Raw genomic sequence first — 24,688 nt, 5'->3', positions numbered from 1 at the left:
AAACTCACACTCATTTTTATACTGACCCCCTGAATTTTTTTTTTTTTTTTTTTGTACACACTGACCCCTTAAACTATTAGAAATACCTCATTTGACCCCTTCCGTTAGGGTTTCATTACATATTTCCGTTAATAAATTATTACGTGACAATCACATGACGGTAATATGACAAAAATACCCCTCAGAAGTGTAAGTCATGAGCAACTTAAGAGAATTTTTATTATAACGAAAAAACCCCTCCATGACCTCTCTTCCTCCCTCTAACACCGCCACCATCTCCTCCACCAAAACCACCACTGCCCACACCTCCTACGCTACTAGCACCAAACTCTCCACCCTACCCACTGCCACCGCCAGCTCCACCACCACCATCACCGCCGTCACTAAACCCTCCACCCTCCCTCTAGCAAAACCACTAGCATCAAACCCTCCATCTTCCCTCTAGCACCACCACCACTGTCTCCACCACCATCGTCACCGCCAACTCCACCACTACCACCGACGAGATGGGTGGGGTCATCGGAGAGCTCGCAAGAGCCACCATCGACCGCCAACACCTCGCGTCGTCTCGACCTCTTTCGACACCTCTAGCTTCGGCTTCTCCTCCACCGACCAGATTCGCACCCTCCCACACCTCCACACCGCTACTTGATGAAACCACCAAGAAGGAGATGAAGATGACCACAGTCACCCCCTCCTTGTTGTCCATGTCAACGCCATTCACTTGCCTTCTCAAGGCTAGCCAACCGCAGCTTCCCTGTCAGCCTCAACAAGGCCCACAGCACCAAGCTCAACAATGGCGGCAGTGGCCAACCGCCCCGTTCGTGCGTCATCCCTTGTCGGGGTGGGATGTGATTGGAGAGGAGAGGAATGAAGGAGGATGTGGTCTTTGTTTAGAAAGAGGATTAAAGATTTTATTTAGAAAGAGGATTAGGGATTTTATTTAGAAAGAGGATTGGGGATTTTGTTAAGAAAGAGGATTAGGGATTTTGTTTAGAAAGAGATTAGTACAAAGAGAAATAAAGGAATTTAAAAAAAATTAAATATTTAATATTAGTTAAGCCATTTAATTATCTCGTCATTATAAGTGGAGGGGTAATTTGGTTAATTCATCAATTCTATCAACGGTGTCTAATATTTAAGGAGGTTAGTGTACCAAAAGAAAGTTTAGGGAGACAGTATGAAAATGAGTGAAAGTTCATAGGGTAAAAAGGGAATTATCCCTAAAAATAATTATATTTTATCTGCTCAAATTATTTACACTATTTTTCTGAAATTTTTATTTTATTTTTAGAGTTCTAATTACATAAAGACATAATATTTACAATATAAATATTTGAGTATTTTAAAAGAGAGAAGAGATAAGAAAAAAAAGATAAGAGATAAGATTAACAAGACATTAAACTAATAGATGTAAATCATGTTAAGAGTAACATTGGAATCAAATTAAAAAATATTAAAATTTCTATATTATTATTTAATTATTTATTGAAGACTAAACTTAATTAAGAAGAGTAAAATTATTTTAGTATTTGGTTACAGAACTAGTTCAGAGGTCCCAAACCAGTTTATAAACCTCTCCAACCCAAACGGGGGCTAAGATTTGAACTTTACTAATATAAAACGCATGATGTGAGAAATAATGTTTCTAATGATGTATAAATAACTGATCATGATGTTCTCTTGTCTCTTCCTTGGGTTGTAATCTTTACATGCTACAGAACTACTAGACTCACTTTTCTCTGGATATATATACATTACCTACAGAATTTTTGATAGTCTGTACATTAATGAATGCTCAATTTTGTCAGAGCCTCAGCGAATTCAGCCTTCCTACTCGACCCAGTTAATGTCCAAATCCTTGAGTTTCATAAGCCACTTCTGAGTATCTTGAGAAATGTATGGCTTATTGGGCATCTTTTCTTGACCATTTGTATCACTAGATGCTAAATCAAGCTGTCCCTCTCGTTCTGAATAGGACTGGTTTCTGGAATGTCTCAGCTGAAGAGATAGGAGGCGAGAAACCTCCTGTAGGCCTCCCCATTTTTCCAATGCACGGGCGATATCATAACGCCCTATGGATAAAAATAGGAAGGTAAGAAGGATTAGGATGATGAAAATGAGAATACACAGATTGTACAATAAAAACACGAATAGTCAATTTGCCACTTTGTGCATGTATTCGACAAATAACAGTATGTTTCTAGCATCTCAAATATATCCTAACAATGCACAAGACGTCGCTCATATGCCTCCAAATTTACTAGTAGCAATCTTCAGTAAAACCCTTAAATCTATTGTATGGAACTTCATCTACTGTGCCATGATCCTAATGGAACTTCGACTAAATTTCTTAGGAAAGAAAGGTAACTACATAAGCTCCCACTGGTTAGTCCACCTATAATTTGAATGGCATTAGCTTTAGCGCTATTAAAAGTCTGTTATCCATACTAACCCTGATAACAACATAAATCTCCCAAGAAGTTATCCTAGGTGCAAGGTTAAATAATACAAAAAAGATAATCAATGTTCCTTACCCGCCCGCTCAAAAGATTTTCTGCTGGGCATATAAGCAGGATCCATTCCCCAATTCTTCTGGAATCGCTCTATCTGCAAATTATGATAAGCCAATTTATAGAATATCTTATCAACAAGCAAAAAAAAGAGGATAAATTATAATTTAGCCTCCTGTGGTTTAGCTCGATCTTAATATAACTTCAAACTAAAATACTTAACCCTCTACGGTACAAACCAAATTGTAACTATTAGATTTTTCATCCAAAAATAGTGTTTCATTAGCACTAATATTTCTCACTGGATAAATTGCAAAATTATCAAACTACTCCTACCATCTTCAAATCAGATTTCTGTAGGGGTAATCAAGTTTTTTACATCCTAGTTAATAGTTGCATCTTGGTCTAGACCAAATAGGATAAGTTGAAATCAAGTCAAACCACAAGGGATTAAATTATAATTTCCCCTATGTAAAGAAATTACAGTATTGGAATTAAAATTTTTTCGAGTCTGTAAGGGACAGATTATAGAAAGTCTCAAAAGAAAAGCTGCACTGCCAAGCAGAGAATACAGAAGATTGTAAGTGCTTGAGAAAGAGATAAAATTAAGCTTGTGTTACCTCTTCTTGCAAGTTTTCAAGATTATCCCAGTATCCTTTTGGTTTTCTATGCTTGTAAGCAAGAGAAAGATTCATCAAGCTTGCAATCTTTCTAAACCCACCCATGCGAGTTATTGCCTTTTCAATATCCACCCTACCATGCAAACGGAGCTGCTTCCTCATAGGCATAAACCCATCCTGACCATATCTTGAAATAAATGTCATCAATTCAGCTCTGAGAACTTCAATATCTCTTTGCAAGCCTGGAACCTTCGGTCTCTGTTTCAAAGAGTTTGAGAGAGTATTTGAGACAATAGAACTGGAGACCTGTTCTACTGGCCTTCTTTCCTGGAAATTCGCAGAATCATTATCTAAAGCAATGAGCCCATCAGGAGAATCTAAGAGATTGTCATCCCTGACACTTTCAGATTTTTCGATAAAATCACGGATAGCACATAAATTTGATGGCAGATCTTCATATATGACCTGAGATATAAAAAACTGTTGACTTGTTGAAATCCAACACGAAGAAGAGGATTAAGAGTTTAAGACAACATTTTGGCATATCATAATAAAGATCCACAGAATACTATCAAATATCAAATGACTAACAAATTCATCAGTAATGGCGTTTTATGCCAAAAGACTGGAATAGGATATCATTACAAGCTAAGGAAAAACCTGTTCCTTTCCGGATCACCTTCAGGAAGACTAGAACCCAGATACTCATAGGGGAAGCAAATGATTGAACCAAATCATGTAGCAAATGGAGGACATAATTCATTAACCAATACACCAATAAGACTCATTTTGGACACAATAGAATATGGCAGACATCATGTGAAGATATGTAAAATGTTAGGAGAGTAAGTATGAGTACTATATTTCTTGGTGTCTTGGTGTGCTGATAATTTCTGTGAAGAAAAAGATAAAATACCACAATAACTGGAAAGACTTTAATACCCCTGATTCTCTGAGAAAATTACAAAAAAGTGGAACCTCTAAAACACAGAGAATAGCTAGATAGTGCAAAATGCTAGATGATATATATAACCAGCTAGTACCAGAATAATAAGGCAGAACCTATCTAACTAAATTTTGATAAAATCATATCAGAGAAAAGAAAAGAATGATACATTTCCAAAAAATATTCTTAGAATAAAAGTATCATCAGACTCTGCAATTAGAGCATATAACAAAGGTTGTTCATGAGAACACCAGCAGAATAGTCTCCATAGGAGCTCCCAGAATAAACACCAACTATTTCAGAAATATATCTCACAAACTGTGCAATTTAATATTCTGAGAAACAGTATTGCAATTTAATATTCTGAGAAACAGTAAAAGGACAATCTGGATCCCATATAGAACTTTCTTCTGTAGATTCCAGCCATAGCAATAATAAGAAGCAGCAGTAAGTACCTACCTCTTCTACAATAGCCTCAGAGAGGAAAGTATCTTTGTGGATCTTTGTCTCAACCATGTATTTCAATAAAGTGTGATGGTTTCCAAGCTGTTCTAGAAGCAACTTTCCTTGAAAAGAATCAAAGTCCCCCTCAACTTGCTCAAACCTGATCTCACGTTCAAGTTCCTCGTGCAAATCCAAAACAACGCGAGCATGAAGCACCATGTATAATAGGCCTTTGCAACCTTCCTACATAATAGAATTGAATAAGTCCAACCAAATATTTGGTCAAAGAGCTAAGCAAGGTATCTCAACCTTTCTAATCAATCTAGCTAATGAAGATGATAAGTACTCAATTGAAGAAAATAGAGAAAAACATGAGAAAGTCAGTTTCCTAATTCCTATCCTGACAATAAGGAAATAAATGGGCATGCTAAAGTTGATTGTACATGCATTACACATCAGTTCTAGCTATTATGATTTATACCCAATGTTTCGAATGGTGGGCGGTCATTTTTAATACCAAAATAATATATATAAAATTTTATATAAATTTTGTAAAATTTATAATCTTAATTAATTCCTCTAGCAAACTAATTAGTTAATTAGCAATTGATTACTATAGCAAAACAGATTATCAATAATTACTAATGACTTAATGAGAAAATTAATACAGTCCAAGTGTCGGATAGTGAAAGAATTCAAATAAATCTACATTTAAATCACTAATTAGAAAACTAACACTATCGACTTTCTTCTCTAGCAATTAGCAAACTAATTAGCTCAATAATCATTATTTATTAATCAATTATCACTATGGAGTAAGGAATCAAGACAGTGAATTAAACTGTGAAAGCATTAAAGAAAACTAAAGAAGCAAAGCATGCTTCCCTGAATCTATTAACGAAACCCTTTCACTGGTACAGTAATTAAGTGCTAATTACTATAGCAGTGAAGAAACTAGAAAGTGAAGAGAGATGATGGTGAAAGGAAGACAGGAGAAAGGGAAGAAAAAAAAACTCAGTGGCCAAACCGGGAGGTGGCTGCCGAGAGTGTAAAGGGAAGAAAGAAAAAAAAAAAAAGGGTACCTCGATCGCCGCTCCCGCTGGTTATGCTCATTTGTTGGTATCAATTTCTCGCCACCGCTCAAAGAGATTGAGAGAGGTAGACTAAAGACGATCAAGGGTGCTCAAGGGAAGGAGGCGATTGAAAAGTTAGGGCTCAGATCAAGAGTGAGGAGAGTGAAAACAATTGGGTTAGTTTTTTTAAAACGGTTAATGAGTTAGCAAATACTAAAGATCTTACCCGTGTCCAAATCCCGTTGCTATTGCGGGGTGACTCACAAAAACATTCCTGCTAGGCACCTTGACGGTCCGCCACGCGATTTAGCAGCCAGCCAATTATGCCCAAGTAGCTTAGCCGCCAAAAAGAGGTCGCCATCCTTGTCTGCAGGGCGACCACCATGCCAGCTCGCCAAGTCCACCTTGGATGCTTTTTAAAATACTATTTATACGTTCTAGCTGAATGGGGGCATTTCACAAAAAATAAACCTTTAATTTTCAAAATAGCAAAAAAGGGCTCTTATGCGTATTTCATATGTTAATTATGTGCATTTCATTCATGGTTCACTAGATCGGTCAATCTGAATCGGGATAGACCGAACCCGATCCCGATCCAGGCTCGACGCAAACTCTCTCTCTCTATTTCTCTCTTTCACTACTTCTTTTCACTTTTTTTTTCACTCTTTCTTTTCACTCTCTTTTCTTTCTTTCTTATTTTCTTTTTTTCTCTTTTTCTCTCCTTACATATAATCATTGTTTCTCTTACGGAGAAATCTAGCTCCGGTGAACTCCGACGAACTTCGGCAAACTCCAACAAACTCCGTTATGTAATTTTTAATTTATTTCTTTATTTCTATCTCAGTTTTTTTTTTCTTCCACTCTATCCCTTTTTCTTCTCTTTTCTTCTTCTTCTTCTTCACTGCATTATGGTTTTTCTTTCATTTGTTTGATTTTTTTCCACTCACTCTTTTTCTAATCTTTTCTTTTCAATTTTTATTGCACCATAGTTTTTTTACTTTATTTTCTTATTTTTGGTAAACTTTTTCTAAATTTTAGAAATTTTCATACATTTTTAACTAATATTTAGAATTTTATGTAATTAAAAAGTCGAATCCAATCTCGCCGACCGATACGGCCTATACGACCGATACATATCGTTTTTTCGAAAGACCGATCCAGATCCCGATTTTTCAAACCTTGATTTCATTATGAAAAGATGTGTATTTAGTGTTAGTAGTCCAATTTTTTATTACTAAAACCTAAGGGCTTTTTTCGAAAATAACCTAATGTTGCCAAAGTTTACCTTTAAATGGAGTTCGAATTGAGAATACAAAAATTTCCTCAAAGTTTTGCATTCATATTGAAGATACCTTCTAGTATTAAATATTTACCCTAATTACAGATTAGACTTAGACTATTCGAGTGCTTCAAATGTACTATCTCAAGAACAAAAAGTTGTTATGGCGAGTACAAGAGCAAGATCAGTCCCACCATCATCAAAGACATTAAGTAGTATAGAAAAGCTTCCATTAGCCGTAACTTCCTCATGTGAAATTCATTACCAATTTATAACCGCGAACAAGGCACTGAAGGTCATTTCTAACCCTCAAAAGTTCAGTCAAAATACTCTACATTTTCAGGGAAGTCTTAGCAATATTATATTTCTCAATCCATAAAGAATTAGGTGAAATGATTTAAGGGCAACAATGATGTAGGACAATGATATAAGAGGAACAAAATAGCAATCCTTCGGAATCTACCTGCAGGGTGTTAATCCACCTAAGAGAAACAAATCCATACAATCCACCCACAAGGTGTTAGAATTCACCAACATAACAAAGTAGATAAGCTCAAATCTCAAAACATTCATTGACCTCAAATAAGAAGATAATAAGTCTTTATATAGGCAAACCCTAGAAAATAAAAAGACTAAAACATTTTAACATAAAAAGACTAAACTGTCCTCAATAACAATGTATCTCCCTCATAATGTCTAATCAATGATCTGGGTATGGTGTCTGCACCAAATAATGTGCAGAAGTCAACATTTACCTCCAAGCAATTCAGTATTCCTTACTTTTTTAAACTATAAGGAGTGATAACCCACAAACTACTCTAAAACCTTCAGCTTTTAGAGAAATGTGGTTTTTAGATTTATACTCTAATAATCCAAATTAATGATAACCTTGCTAGTGGCACGTGTCATGCTATGCTGAACGGCACACCTCGACGTGCCACTAACACACATTTAATATATTTAAAGATATTTAGAGATATTTTTGAGTCTTTGACATGTCAATCTTTAATTTTTTTTATTTAAATATATGTATTAAAACTTATATCATAATGTTTTATCTTTATATTAGTTTTTATAAATGATCTATTTAATTAAAGCTAAACCAAAAGTAAAATATAGATATTATTCGACACATAATACAATTGAATACATTCATTAAAACTAATATTAATGATTGAACACTCCATAGTTTGATTGAATACTCCATAATAACATTAAAGACATAATATTAATTGATAATAGTTTAATAATTAAAACTAATATTTAGTTGAACGTATAATGACGGGGATTAAAACCTTCACTTGATGATAATAGAAAAAATTTAAAAAAATGGCTCCACATCATAACAGAGACTGGCTCGCAGTCGTACCTGACCGACATAGCTCAGCACAGCCATCTTTAGTCCCAATCACTTTCTGGAATAAAAATATTTTGATAGGCCTAAAAAGTAGAATTGATTTAAAATGGTGGAGATTTTATATTTTTAATAACATATGAGCCTAGGAGTCGAACTCAAGATCTCTGTTCTAATACCATGATAACTCATCAGCTACTCTAAAAACTTAAACCATTAGGAAAATGATAGTTTTTATACTTCATATTCTAACAAGCAAGAATATGAACAATACATGACACACTTGTGTGATGTGCAAATAACGGTCCAAGACGCATGTGGGCATAAAAAAATGAAACAAAAGAGAATGCAGAAGTTGTACTCTTATATTGTAAAGTAAATCTCTTATTTAGTTTTTGTTGTTTCAAAGAATTCAATTTACTCTTATTGGAGGAGTAGCTTCCTCCCATTTTAGATAACTTTGCTGGTTTGGTATGACATTTGAAATGTAGTCTAAATTGTTAGAACAAGAAATCACAAGCTTAGAGCCCTAGTTGCAATCATCAGTAGTCACAGAACTAATATATCTTGTGGTACTAACAGCACTATAGATTTTAATATCTGATATACAAGAAATGGTTTTGTGAAGATAGATCATGAAAATTTGTTCGAAACACCAATTTATCAATTTGAATCTAGATCAACCTCTCTCTCTCACACACACACTCTCTCTCTCTCTCTAAATTATGTAAGTTCAGAGAAATATGCACAACTCTTTTCTTGCATGGCAAGTCAATGGACAAAAGAAAAACAAATCTACACTCTAGTTAAAAAAAAGAAAGAAGAAAAAATCTAACCTAATTTAGAAACTAAAATTGCTTGAAACATAATTCAAATTTGTTATATATTATAGACTCAAGGTTTTTTACTGAAAAGAAATTCATCATAATAAGAATACCCATAAAAGATATAAGATTCCACAAAATCTTCCAAATTACCTGTAGAATGCGAACTTTATTATTGTCCCGAAATAGAATTTTACTGATAGCCAAATTTGGCACGATCCTGTAAAACAAACTATGTCAGGATTCAACTTTTAAGGAAAAAGAGGCAGAACAAAAACAAATTATATGCATCTTTTAGCATTTTAAAATAAATTTAGCTTCATATGTTAAATGAAATTAAGTAACCATACAATCATCAGCAAACGAATGAAGCACTTTAATGCACTAAAACTTGCAATAATAGTTCTGTTAGATCAACGATGGTTGTGCTACTAACATGGACCGTGCTAACAACTGCTGGCATGGCACGGCACATCACGTGTCGCGGCACTTGCCGGCCGTGCCGTAAGAGGAAAGAAAAAGGTAGAGGATACTCATATTCTCCTTCGCAGTCACCATCACCGTTGTTGATCGCCCCTCACCTTCAGCATTGCCTTCGCCTAAGCTTCGTCAAGTGCCCTAGCCCCGATAGAGAAAAAAGATCAATCCGGATCCGCGCAACTTAACCCCCCCACCCCCATCTCTCTCTCTCTCTCTCTCTCTCTCTCTCTTCTCTATCGGGCAAGGGCACCCGACGAAGCTCAAGCAACGGCGACAGCAAAGGCGAGCGACGAATAGCTCAACAACGAAGTCGATGGCGAGCGGCAAAGCTATTAGAAGGGGTGCCATCCGGCACCCCTCGTGCCACATGCCGGTATGCCGCCGACACGACCATTTATGTATTAGATAATTCAGTAGATCACAAGCAAGGAAGCAACAAGGTATATGCTGATTCAGTGATCCTCAGGAAGGGACTCACTGTTCAAGAAATTCAAGTAACTACAGATGGTCTAAGTAGCCAAAAGATGAAAGTACAAAATAGATTTCTGCTTGCTGCAAATTATAGATCTTCTAGAAGGATAAAGAAACAAGACAGAAATACATAATTACATACTCAGGCAATTTCTCATAAGCAGTCAACACATTCCATACTTCCCGAACAGGTGCTTTGACAGTGATGCTAGCAAAAACTCCTCGGTGGGCCCCTCCATTTTCCTTCATTTAAACAATACCATCTGATAGCTAAGACATAAGTGCTTTAAATGAGACAGATACCAGGTGGTTACTAAAATAAGATAAAAGACTTACCAATAGGCCATCGAATCTTCGAAGATGGACTTCATCAACAATGCATGGCTTATCAAGTCTGCAGACATTTCCATATATGCCCCATTTTCCATTTACCTTGGTTGATGGTGAAGCTAGCATGGTATCAGAACTAGAACCAGAAGACTCTTCTATCAACTTATTTGATGAAAGGGTATCAGCTTCATATTTAACACCACTCATGTTCAGATTAGAAGAAATAGCAGATGCTTTAGATTCTGCACCATTACAATTCCTATCCATTGTTGTCTTTTGATTTCCTTTATAACATATTTCAGCTCTACAAGCCAGGGCTTGAAGGTTCACAGGAAGATCTGATCTGATAATTCTCTCAAGAAAGATAGCTGGAAAACTAAATCTTGGTATAACATTGACTTCATAAGATAAACTTGCAGTTGAAGACCTGTGAGTATATAAGATAGAAGTGCAAAAGTCAAATCAGATAATCCATAATTTCATGCATGCAACCAATTATGGTATGATATTTCTAACAAATCATATTGAGAAATCACTATAGCAGCAGAATCAAAATGTTGAGGTCTAAATTAGATGCAAATGCAAAACAAAGACATCTTGAGAATAACATAGGTGACACTTGTAATTGGTCCTGAACAAGTGCAGCATAACTAAGGGTGTAAGTTTGATCAAGCTGAGCTCTGTTCAAGCTTGGTTTAAAATTAATTTAGAGCTTAAGCCAATGCATCAAGCTTGGATTGATTAATGTAATTCGAGCCAATTTCATGCTCAAGCTTCTAAATGAGCTGCTCGATAAGCAATCCAAAACTTTTTCAAATCAAGAATTATTCAAACCTGAATCACACTTCAATCAAGCTTGAATCCAACTTGAATGGAATCAAGCTTGAATCATTAAATCTTAATGTACTGGTTCTCATTTATTATCCATATAATACATATATATAATATTTATAAATATAATAATATAAATTGAGCCATATCGGGCTGGCTTGTGCTAAGCTCTACATTAAGATCTAATGCACAACAGGGGCAGTGTCGTGTTACCCATTTAATAATCAAACCGTGTTCGTGTCTACCAAATATAATCTATTTAATAATAGGGTCATGTTCATGTCAGGGTGAATCTGACTCGACCCAAACTCGCTTAATACAACCCGATTGCCACCCCTAGCTGGTAGACATGCTTTTAATTTATTAATTTACTTCTATTTAAATATTTTGAAGTTTGAATGGTTACAAATTTTTATAAGATATTTTCTTAATTTAAGATACAATTCTTTGCAAATATCACTAATGATGCTTAAGTCTTGCTAGGAGTTAAAAAGATAATTAGCAAACTAGAATTGACATTCATAAACAAATCATTTAAGATAAAGAAGTAAGTTACGATTCAATTAAATAATTTTATTATTATTTGTGTTATAATTCAATTAAATAATTTTATTATTATTTATATTATGATTCAATTAAATAAATTTATTACTATTTGTTTTAAGTTTCAATATAATTAGTTTCTTGTGAAATATATGCTATAATATATTTTAGATAAAGAGATATAGATTAAAAACTTAGCAATTCAGTACTGCTAAAATTGATGTCCAACTAAACAGCGATCTATCTATGGATGAGAGGAGGCACTAAATTTAGTGCCAATAGCAAAAAAGATCCTAAGTCAAACTGTGTCTTCATTACAGTATGAAAGAATTAGACTACATTTTATTTAATTCGCACCAAAACACGTAATCGATCAACAATGGAGAAATTAGATAAGTTAGTATTTTGTCATTATAATATGAGATTAAAAGAGAGAAATTTAAAAGAGAAGATAAAAAATGATCAGCTAATTGATTTAAATCATGTTTTTCAAAAAGAAAACATCTTAACTCAATAGATCAGAGAAGCAGAAGACAGATTATTAGATGATAGAAATAACTCATGATTAGACAAAGCATTGGAGGAAATCATGATGAAGGCAAAAACTAATACAAGTCATTTGACAATGAGTGATAGTATAGCTACAATACTAACAATAACTCTAATGATCCTAGTGATATACCTAGTGGTAAAATCGTCCATTCCACATTTGTTGAGGGAAGTGAAAGAGGCATAGGGATTAAAAATAGAGAAACTGAAGATGTACTTACATATTAGTGATATCATTACAATATTGCTCTCTATAACTATAGTTCAGCGAGTATTTATTATTTAGAACCATCACAAAATCCAGACACTAGTTATTATCCTCCTTACTATCCTCACAGAAAAAATTAATATATTGATTATTATTCTCCTCAGAGACAATAACATTAGTTTGATATTATTAGTATGAATGCAATCACATTTTGGATAAACATTATTATTTACAAACTTATAATAGTTATGATGACGACCACCACAAAAATTTATGAAAGTCAGCTTGGTATTCATCAAAGTCTTAAGTAACTTAGTATTTCTTTAATCTTTAGGCTTCATACTTGAGCGGTCCAATCCAATCTGAACAATTGATACAGTTGATATGTATCATTTTTTCAGGAGACCGATTCTGATCTCGATCCCGATATTATAAAAATTAGAAATAACAAAAACCAAATCTGGTTGCTTACTAGGATGAGCTTCTTTTGTCAACCAATCAAAGCAAATAGTACATTCTTCATCATCAAAGAAATTTGGATCTGCTTGGCTTGAGTGTGAAGTTATTAACACAACCAATTGTCAAAAGTACAAAAAGGAAACATAGTTCAAAGTAATTCTGCCTACAGAAATTGCATAAGTAATTTAAGACTAACATGTTTTCATGTTATTAGGAGGTATTACCATCATAGAAGGACCTACAACATGTAAAATTACAAAGAACAAAGCCAAATCATTTGTCACATTGCTTAGAGTAAATTAAATTTGATCAAACATACCTCGGACCAGCTTTGACAGACCATTGCCCTTCAAATTTCTTAAAATCCCCATCAACCATGGAAAAATGAAGCTCCCTCCCATTAGCCTAAGAAAGTAACTTCACTTCTTATGATTTAACTCAAGTGGACATAAACTTGTTATTTTTCAACATAACAAATAATCAAATTTTTTGCACTATGCAAAATGTAGAAGCAAATATATTGTTAGTGGAAATATCACTAATGTAAATATAGTTCCAACACCTCCAAAGGATAACGAAAGGAAGAAAGAAAGAAAGAAAGAAAGAATAGAAGAAAGAAGAAAAAGAAAAAAGTCAGTGATTGAATCAGACAAAACCATTATCAGGGCAATATGGATATAACACTACAGTTTGGAACCCTTCAAGCAAAAAGGTCCTTATTCAAATACTGAAGGGCCTCCTCAAGTGCTTGCTTGGCAAAGGTTTTTCTTGCACAAATCTTCGCATACACACACAGAGAGAGAAGACCCATACAAAAATACAAAACTTAATGGATTTAAATGTGACTAGGACTAAAATGTGAGTCATAAAAATGTAGGCAAGAAATGTGCTCTAATAGTCTATAGGAATGAGAGTTATTTTGACATGCAAGTTGCAACCACTCAAGACCAAGGAAAGACACTGCTTCATACCTTTCCAAGGAAAATATATGAAAAGGGAATAATGCGCCTAGTTACTTTAACATGCAATGTGTAAGGAAAGACTCTGGATCATGCCTTCCCAAGTAAAAAAGACAAAACGGGCATCACTTGGTGTGATGGCAAGGCTGGCTTAGTTATATTACATCCAACTTAACAATGGCCCTGTAAATTATGCTCTAGGCATCCATAATTGGATAGTTCAACAAAGAATTCTTTTAAATGGAGAGCCAGCTTCTATTGTACTTATTCAGAATCCAGGTTGGCACAGAGAAACATAAAACAACAAAAAAATAAAGTAGAGAGGTAGGAGAGAGAAGAGATGAGAGAATTAAAGGCAACATGGGAAAAGCCTAAACTCAGATAAAAGAAAAGCCTCAATCTCTAGATAAAGCTCATCTAATGGCTCAGACATGGAAATAGTGGACTGATGATCAGCATTATTTTTCCCTCTAACACCAAACTCCATATTTATCATGCCTTCTAGTCCATGAAAATTAGCAAACCTCTTAGGTGGTAGCATTTGGTAAAGATTTGTGTAATCTACTCATTTTTTCTTAGCAGTATCCAGTCTATGTTGTTGCAAATAACCTTCTCATGTTCTCTTAAATGTAGTGGCAGTGAAATTCAGTATTCGGTCCTATTGCAATGCATTGGATTTTTCCCTTTGGTCAAATTGCATAATCCTCATGGCAACCCACTACATAGTTACTGCCCTTCCCAAAAACTTCCAGTTATCATGTGACTCTTAACTGACCTTGTTGCATGACAATCTTTACATCGAAATTGAAGTGGGTATATCATATGTAGCTGTTGGATGACCATGTAACTCAAAAGATAAGCTATTAATGGACCAACAATATATATTGTACCTTAGCACACCTCTCACATGTGGGCCTCACAAACTCCCTATAATAGATAACAGATAACCACTCGTTCGGTCTCATCAAACATACAGTGAAATAGATAAACAGGAATTAATAATGGACTGGTAAGATTGAACTTGAGACCTCCAAAAATGTCTTACCTCTAGCTCTAATACCATATGAAGTAACCAATTGGCCAAAAGCTTAAGGTATTAAATGATGGAGAAACAATGTATAGTATTCCTTAGTTAGACACTTAAACTATGATATGACTTTTGATTCATCATTGCATGTTTAACAAACTTCGACTATGTGTAATTTATTGATCCTAAATTTGTATGTGACAACCATTTACTAAAATTATATCCATTTAGATACTAAAATTAAATCCTTTTAGATACAGGATTTCCATCAATAATCACCAGACAAAATATGCACTGGATCACCTCCACAAATGAGGCTTCCTTAGAGCATCCATAAGTCAGATGACTAGACTAACAAAATAAGCTATATTTAGTCAACTTAGTATCTGATGTGTGAGCTTACACTAGTTGATGTATACATAGTTGTGTCATGTGACTAATAACCAATATCTTTTTTCATCATGCGCCGATACAGAGTAAACATCCTTGATCCATCCTTGATTTCCTCTTTAGTACAGCTTTTTAGCTCCTAAGTTACTTCATTCTGACAGTGTTATAGGAAGATGCTTACAATGTTTACGAATTACGATATCTTCAATTCCATCTTCCATGGCAAATGAGATCTTCAGCATAAATGAGAACAAAGGAGAGGCATACATCAGCCTTATTAATTAACAAGCTAGAGTAACTAGTTAATAGTCATTGAGAGCCACTATCTTTTGTCCCAGACCTTGAGAATGCATCACATATATCCTTCACTAACTTGCATCTAGAAAGAAGTGTTCCTTCACAATCTCCACTAATTGCTAGTGACTAAGATAATCAGAGGCCACATCCGCCATTGCACGCAATTTCATCAAAACATGGATGCTCATAATTTTCCAGCATGAATAAACTCCATATATGTTGCAGTAAATCAGTTCCAAACTTCCATAAAACTCCTACCTCCCATCTCTACCACATCAATAAATGAAGAAAGGAAGTAAAGAAACTTGTCCCCTTGAGAACAGCAATTTGCCCTCCCAGTACTATAGCAGATGGAGTAAAATCCTCTCTTCATTACCAGCTCTTTATGATCCTTAACACATGAGCACAAAGCCTGATCTAATAACAGATTGTTAAACTACGTTGAGATAGGAGAGAAGAGGTGTGAAGAGAGGCGGGAGGAAATGGAGATAATATAAGAGATATAAAGTGGATGTGAGATCCATCCCATGCTTCAACTAGTAGTGGTACAAGCCTATTGAAAGGCATCAGAAAACAAGAAAGAACCAAATCCATCATTATCCAGGAAAGTCTACCAACAACTTGGTTCTATTGAATAAAGTAAGAACAGCTCTATCAAGATAATAACAATCAAACATGATTTAGAGTTACATGGTTATTATCACAAATGTTGATTCACATGTGAGGAATACTCCTCCTCCATGTTATTAAATATAAGAAATTACATGTAGAAGTTTATACATAACCTAAAAGTTTAAGATTCTGCATCGAATTGAATTCTGGTATGCATCCAGTTCGTGATTTGGCTATGATTAATTTGAAGCTAATGTATGTTTCTGTCCCTGTGTAATCTGATATAAATTAACTACACGATGTATGAAAGAATAAACATTACCGAAACAAAACCTATTGTTAAATGACATTTATGTGTTTCCAATTTGTTCTTCAAATTACTAATCCTCTGTAAACATTTTAATACAGATAATGACTCCACATTGCATCTCTTGGAATGTATATCACATTATGATCAATACTGGAATTTCACTAACACATACCGAATCAGGTAGCTCCTGCAGATCCAAAACCACCCGCGCCTCAATGTGCCAGTAGAGCGCACGCTGCAGTCCTCTTTGCTCTAACCATATTCTCCCTTGATGTGGGCATGGAATCCTCCCACTGCACTCAAAACTCCCTCAATTTCAAAACTTTAGACCAAATTGGACAAATACAAAGATTAAAGGAACAGGTATTCTTTTTCCTTTTCCCAAAAAGAAAAAAAGAGTTTTTGTTTTCGTTTTCTTTCTTTGTATATGACAACCTGATGTTAAAATTTACTGCCAAAAAATATTCCTTGTTAACATTTTCTCAAAAGTATTTGCAAAAAGATAAAACTACCTACGGTTATTTAATAACAAATATTCTGAATATATTCCTATTTTATTAAAATTCCCTCTCTCTCTCTCTCTCTCTCTCTCTCTCTCTCTCTCTCTCTCTCTCTCTCTCTCTCTCTCTCTCTCTCTCTCTCTCTCACACACACACATATAAGGATGTTCCTTACGAATAACTAAGAGGTGAATTTTACAAAAATACGTAAACGTAGAAAAATCCAATTTGCAAAAATTAAAAATGAGGTATTTCGCAATAAGACTAAAATGTAGGACAATATGCGCGAGCGCAGACACACGAAAAGAAATAGTAAGTCACCTGTAGACGAGATTGGGGATGTAATCAGCAAGCCGCTCGTAATCGGTAAGGACACTCCACAGCGACTCGACGTCGGCATTGACGACGATGGAAGCCCGAATTCTCCGCTCGCGCCACGAGATTACGTCCACCTCGCACTGCACTTTGCCCTCCTCTTCTTCTCCTTCCCCTCCTTCTTCGGCTACTCTCTGACCTCGCTTTGTTAGGCTTTTATTCCTAGATCGGTTGAGTTTTCCCTTTCGTGCTTGGATATTGGAATGGTGGTGGTTCTGATTGTCTCCGGCGGCAAGGGATCGGGAGGAGAAAACCCTAGAATTGGAGGGTGGGGGAGGGAGGAGGGCACTAGGGTTAGAGTCAGAGTTAGTGTTAGGGTTAGAGTTCTTGAAGGTGGGGAAAGGGAGGTGGAAGGAAGGCTGGAGATAGGCGAAGGCTCTCATGAGGAGAGCCGAGAGAGGAGTGAGTGGAATGGGATGGAAGTGGAGCGAGCCGTTGGAAGTTTCAGCCAATCTTTTTTTTTTCCCTTTTTTTTTCTTTTTTTTTTTATTTATTTGTGCGGCACGAGAGTGGGTGAGATTATTAACCACTTATAACGCGTGGAATTCACGGGATTTCAAGTCGACGTGGCGCCTGCTGCGTCTGGAATGCCCTCCGTTTTTGTGAAGATATTATTTCTCAAATACGGTCACGATATAACCCAAGTTTTGGGGATAATACAATTACCCACCCTAGTTTTAGACTCGGTTTAAGTTAAATAATACTTAACTTCCATGCGGTTTATATCATGTTGCAATTGATAATTGTCTATCAACAAAGATGTTAATAGACCAAATTATTTCTTTCATGTTAAAGAACGGTGATGAGCTCAAAAAATAGACTTTATTTAAATGTGTTGCGGGATTTATATTTTAAATAATAGATTGGTTTGGTAAGATTTAAATTCAGGATCATAATTCTGACACCATATTAACTAGTCAAACTAATTGTGTTCATGACATTTTCCATGGGGTATTTTCTCTCTATCTTTTTATTACAATCCAAACTTTGACGGAGAAGCAAGTTTAAAATGTAACACCTAAATCCTAAACATATATATGGCACAAGCCCACATAGTATATATATAAGGCACCTAGCAACTTAGTTAGTTACCGATAATAAAATAAACATATATCAATACCATAATTTATCCATAACATATAAACTAAGAATATATGTCTGAATATCAACAAAATACTAATAATCCTAATTAGGATCTTATACAGGCCACAATATACTATCAAGAGTATCTCACTATTACATATGCACAACAGTGTATATAAAATACATCAAGTACAAAGTTATATATTTATAGCAACGATAAAGATAAAGACACACCCTAAAGATAAAAGTTAACTGATACATCATATAACATAACTTATCTAGCGTACAACACTAAGCATATTCTACTTCTCAATCGCTGGCAAGACCTCTAATGGAGTATCCTGCTCCACTTGTTTACCTAGGTTTTTTGAAAAGACAAACAAAGAAAGTAATGAACTAAAAGTTCAGTTAATAGATATTATCCTGAATTAGTAGTGTCAAATAAAGAGTAAATTATGTATTGGATAATATAAATCAAAAAGAAGTATTATGCTATGAATGAGTATATAAGCATATCCTCGATAATATTAGATATAGATTAGATATCATGCCATGACTGATCAAGAATATAACTCTCGACAATATATAAATAAATCTCCATGTTATACAATCACACTCTTAGATATAGCACATATGATGCATGTCAACCATAACCATGTTATGTTGTTAAATGCAACCATATCCGAAGCATGATAACCACTCAATAATCATATATGTACATATCCGAAGCATGATAACCACTCAATAATCATATATGTACATATATATATATCAAATGATAATAAAATCATATGCAATTCTCAGTATCACAATCATCACCATCATCTCAATATAACATCATACTAGACAATTGTGCCCGGTCAATACCTGATACTTTGTCACATCATCATGTCCTAAGGCCCAAAGCATACTCTATCATCTATAAACGGTATCTCAATCATAATTATATCTCGTTATCTACTAAGGGTATCAATATCTATCTAAATCGGGAACCCTTCTAGCTGATAGAAACTACGTGAGCATTACTTTCCACATATGCCATGACGAACGACATATGTCCGAATGTTTATTATGCACACAGACTAATGATCTCAGACGTAAGGCCATAAGATCATAAATATATCAAGCGATTAATCATCCACCAAGCACGTCCTAACCGTTGCGCTCACTTGAGTATCCTCACGCTTTCTATCAATTATTATATTAATCAGATTTATAATTTTCCTTCTATATAATAGATTACATGAGTATATTTAGTACTATAATAAGTCATTGTATATCAAGAGTTTATATAGAAAAAGAGTCAAAAAAATATATAATGTGATGCAATCTCGTCATAAATCTATTACATGCATACTCATGCTAGTCTATCTCATATGCATATTCATGCTGGATATCATCTCAACATAAAATTATAATAGTATAGTCATTTTCAATCATCTTTATATATTACCAACATAGTCATATCCAAGATTAATCTAATCAAATGAATGATAAAATATGCTTAAATCATCTCTAGTTAAAATCATATGATTATGCTAAAAGCCAAAATTTATATATACTTAATTATATAATATATCCTAGTTTAAGAAAGATATCTAGAGAATAAGACTATTCATCGTAAGTATAATTACCAAAAAACCACTCTTTCATGTTTGCTACAACGATTAATCCTTGTTAAAAAGGTCCACGAGGTCTTAAACAGGAGAGTCGAAATCTAAAATTATTTATAACATATAATATTAGTCTTTCCAATAATTAACATTAACTTGACTAGAAGATAATTTCTCATTGTAATCATGTAATATTAATTTATCCTAAATATTATATTTGGTTTATAATCAATATTTCATTCTCCTATTACTATCAATTCCTATACTTGTTTTGTTATTTATTAACCACAATTATATAATACTATCATTATTTAAGATATAATAATCTACCTATTTTTCTCTTTGATAATTAAGAAAATATAAAATAAATTAATGCAAGTACCTGCATATAAGTATATGTACATAACTCTAATAATTATTATACCTAGCTATGATTAATATAGTAATTATATTGCATGTATGTAACAATCCATATATAATAATAATAATAATAATAATAATAATAATAATAATAATAATAATAATAATAATAATAATAATAATAATAATAATAATAATAATAATAATATAATTTTAAAAAAAGGAGAGTTGAAAGAAAACAAAAAATAAAAAAAATTAGTAATTGCATGACACAATCTTAGTAATTGCATGGCACAAATTAGTAATTGAGCTCTTTCTTTTTCTCTCCCACTTGCCAACGCCAGCCTACCGTCATCGTCGCCGCCGACGAGAGCCCCCACCTCCTCTCTTCTTTTTTCTATTTCTCTTACTCTCTTTCTTTCTCTCTCCCTCTCTTTCTGGCTAAGGTTCGTCGAAACCGAGCAGCTGGCGAGAGGTCGGCCGCTAGATGGCCACCAGTGACTGGTCCCCTCCTCGCTGACCTAGTTACCCCTCCCCCTTTCTTCTCCTTCCTCTTCTCTTCATCTCCTCCTTTCCCTTCTTCTTCTTCCTCTCTTTTTCTCCTCCTTCATCTCCTTTTCCATCTATATGCAATAGTGCTAGGCCAAGCCCATCACTATAGCAATAGCTATGGAATTTTAGTTTATTACCTTTTTCTTTTATTTGTGTTATTAATTCTAATTTAATTGAGCAGTTAAATTGTGCAATAAGTTATACTCTTTAATATAGTTACTAGCTAATCATAAGTAGAGCAAATTTAATTAATTGTAATTATAAGTATTTTGGTACTTTTAAAATTATCAGATTAATATATCTAGTTTATTTAAAAATAATCAAAGTGTATATGTTTCTAATAATGTTCATGTATACCTACATATATACAATACATTTCTAACACCTTATTGTTATATATTATTTTGTATAAAAAAAATGCCAAGCTTTGATAACTATTTTTATATTAATAAATAATAATTATTATATGTATAATTAGTGATTAGTTAAGTAATAAAATAATTGAATCATAATTAGATATGGTATGTATTTTTATATTTAATTACATTATTGTATAGTTGATCCATTTTATGTGTTATATCAAAGGAGATTAATTATTGTAGGCCTAATATATATAATTAGAAAGTAGAGTCATTAGTAAATAAATATAATTTATAGTAAGTTATCATAACTATGTATATATAAGGTAGACCTATTTAATTAATAAAATCTAATAAATCATCTTATTTTACACGAAAAAAATTCTAATTGAATAATTGGCCAACTTCATATTATCTAAATATTTTCAGATCCTGAACCTCTTAATTTGAGACCTCGTAGACTTTGTCGGTGATGGGTTGACATTTGATTGACAGATGAGAGGAATACGTGGGTTGTGTTTTCTAATTAGACGGTGAGTAGTCTTATTTCTTAGATGTCTTTATTCAATTATGATATATTATATAATTATGCATATGCATATTTTGGCCTCCAGCATGATTATATGATCTTATCTACTCTTATCTAGAGAAGATTTTAGTCGAGCATTGATACGATCTCCCTTTAGGCTAAGGTTCAATCTCTTCCAATTCTCTGATCTGGACTAGATTTGATACAGAAATTTAAAATAAAATCTCGAAAAATGCCGCCGTAGGATCAATGTGAAATTTTGAAATGTTGTAGCCCCAGAAAAGAGCTTTCAAACAAATATAGTTTCAAGTGAATCGGACATGGGGATCTCGAGATATCGTTCGATTAGTGGACGAAGGTCAGGATGGTCTATTTAGGATCCGTGGATGGAGGTACGTGATCCTAGGTGATGGTGGTTGGTGGAGGACTGGCGTTAATGGGGTGGCATCGGTGAAAAGTGATGGTGGAAGGGTTATGGTTGATGGAAGGGTTAGGGCAAGTGTCGGATAGATTAGAAGAAGAGGGAGGAGAGGATCACCCCTAAGGGTCTAGGGTGATTGGCCAGTCGAGGAAGGTTAGAAGCGACATTGCTGAGGATTGAGAGAACGGGAGCGAAGAAGACGAAGGAGGCAAGGCAAAACTCAAATCTCAATAATCAATAATGACCTTTGGTTGCCATCCACATCCTTTTAGAGGCTAACCAACAACTCAAAATTAACCCTAAACAATACAATTTCACCGACCGCGTTCGAATGCACCGAATTCACTCTTCTTTGGATTTGCGAATGCGATGTAGGTGTTCGAACGTGCGATCGAATGTGCTTGTTTTTCACTCCTTTGGATTTGTGAACGCGATGCAAGCGTTCACAGTGCGTTCGAATGGGGCGTTCGAACGCACAATGCACGCTCTTCACCCACGTTCACAACCCCGTTCACAATCGCGTTCAAACTCACTTCACCCGCATTCGAACGCGACTTATAAAAAACTTATTTTCATAGAAATTAAACACTAAAACAAGAAACAAAGACACTCCTAAAGTGAATCCATGTTTGAGATGACATCGGTGAAGTCCGAATCATATCAAACATATTTTATCATTCATTTAATTAGACTGGTCTTGAATATGAGTATGATAGTGATATATAGGACAATTGGATATGACTATACTGTTATAACTTTATCTTGAGATAACCTCTAGTATGAGTATGCATGTGATAGACTAGCATAAGTATATGTGTTAAATATATGATTGGAGATTGCATAACATTATCTCTTTTTAACTCCTATTCTACCTAAATTCCTGATATGCATTGATTTGTTATAGTATTGGATATATGAACGTGATTTATCATATAGAAGAAAATACATAAATCTTATTGATATAGAAATATTAATGGAAAAAAATATAAGGGTACCCGAATAATCGCCAAGGTTAGGAGTGCCTAATGTGATATTTATGGTAGCTGATATGCATTATCTTGTGGCCCATGTCCAAGGTTAGTTGAGGTGCGCATAGACAATCGGATACTTATCATTTACTAGTGTAATAGGGTGGCATATTACCCTCATGTGATTTCTATTAACTAGTGGGGTATCCGATTTGAATGAATATTGATATATCTTTAGTATATGGTAGAGTATGATTATGACTGAGATACCCTTTGCGTATGATAGGGTATGCTTTGAGCCTACAAGTAAAATGATGAGATTGGGTACCGAATATTGACTGTGCATAGTGGTCTAATATGACGGTGATGATTGTGATACTAAAAATTACATATGATTCTATTATCATTTGATATATATATATATATATATATATATATATATATATATATATATATGGTTATCAAGTAGTTTTCATGCTTTAGATATGATTACACTTAACATCATAGTATTGTCATGGTCAGCATGCATCACAAGTATTATGTTTGAGAGTTATACGATGATAGTATGACATAGAGAGTTATTGATATATTATCGAGAATTATATACTTGATTAGTTATGACATATATCTGTCATATATTTATATATTATTGAGAATAAATTTATATACTTATTCATTACATAATGCTCGTAAGTGATTTATATTATCTAGTATGTGGTTTACTTTCTATTTGACATCACAGATTCAGAGTAAGGTCTATTCACTAAGTCTTTAGCTCATATCTCTCTATTTCTTTTCTAACCCCTCAGATATATGGTATGTGATAGCGATTTGAAATATCATGAAAAGATATTTTAGAGCAAAGATTAGGTAAGCTATAGAAGTGAGATGGTATAGAAGATAGTTATCTATATATTTAGTTATACTATTATTAGATATTTGTACTCCATTGTATCAGACGATAAATTGTATTTTTCTTGTGTATTAATAGTTCTAATCGTTTCTTAATAGTTTGTCATAGCCTATGTGGGTCATACTAGATTATATAGTAAGCTATTATATATTATTGTGGACTTAATTTTCATATGTTTATAGGTTTATTTGGTTGATTGTATGTTACAATGTATTTCGCTAATCATGATATAACTAAATTTATTTACTAATCATAGTATAATTAAATTATTTCATAGAAATTAGTACTTTATATTAATTATAATAATTAAATAACTAATAACATAATTTTAATAATTTTAAAAAAAAATCTATTGTTACATAGTGCTGGGCTTGGCTTAGCACCTTTGTGCTTCAAGGTGCTAGCTAAGAGAGGTCAGACCGAGGAATGAAGAAGAAGAAGAAAAAGAAGATACAGGAGAAGATGGAGATGAAGGAAGAAAAAGAAGAAGAATGGG

General features: G+C 34.0%; 1 protein-coding gene across 2 annotated transcripts; it reads right to left on the bottom strand.

The window, feature by feature from the left end:
• Positions 1-1,657: 1,657 nt before the first annotated feature.
• LOC140772114 (uncharacterized) lies at positions 1,658-17,859 on the bottom strand. 2 transcript variants are annotated; one of them, XM_073114014.1, is made up of 10 exons: positions 17,341-17,859; positions 16,692-16,812; positions 13,244-13,329; positions 10,341-10,761; positions 10,147-10,247; positions 9,207-9,273; positions 4,539-4,766; positions 3,134-3,613; positions 2,538-2,610; positions 1,658-2,075 (listed from the first exon to the last, which is right to left on the bottom strand). In XM_073114014.1, exons 1-10 carry the CDS (start codon positions 17,775-17,777, stop codon positions 1,834-1,836), a joined length of 2,256 nt encoding a protein of 751 aa, XP_072970115.1. In that variant the 5' UTR covers positions 17,778-17,859; the 3' UTR covers positions 1,658-1,833. The 2 variants fall into 2 exon arrangements, with proteins under 2 accessions (XP_072970115.1, XP_072970116.1); XM_073114015.1 differs by having other exon boundaries at positions 3,134-3,598.
• Between the last annotated feature and the right edge of the window lie 6,829 nt (positions 17,860-24,688).

Source organism: Typha angustifolia, chromosome 12, assembly GCF_048772165.1.
Source record: "Typha angustifolia cultivar Huaian chromosome 12, ASM4877216v1, whole genome shotgun sequence".
NCBI lineage: Eukaryota > Viridiplantae > Streptophyta > Magnoliopsida > Poales > Typhaceae > Typha > Typha angustifolia.
The sequence above is the reverse complement of the archived record's forward strand: the minus strand, read 5'-3'. Positions and strand labels throughout refer to the sequence as shown.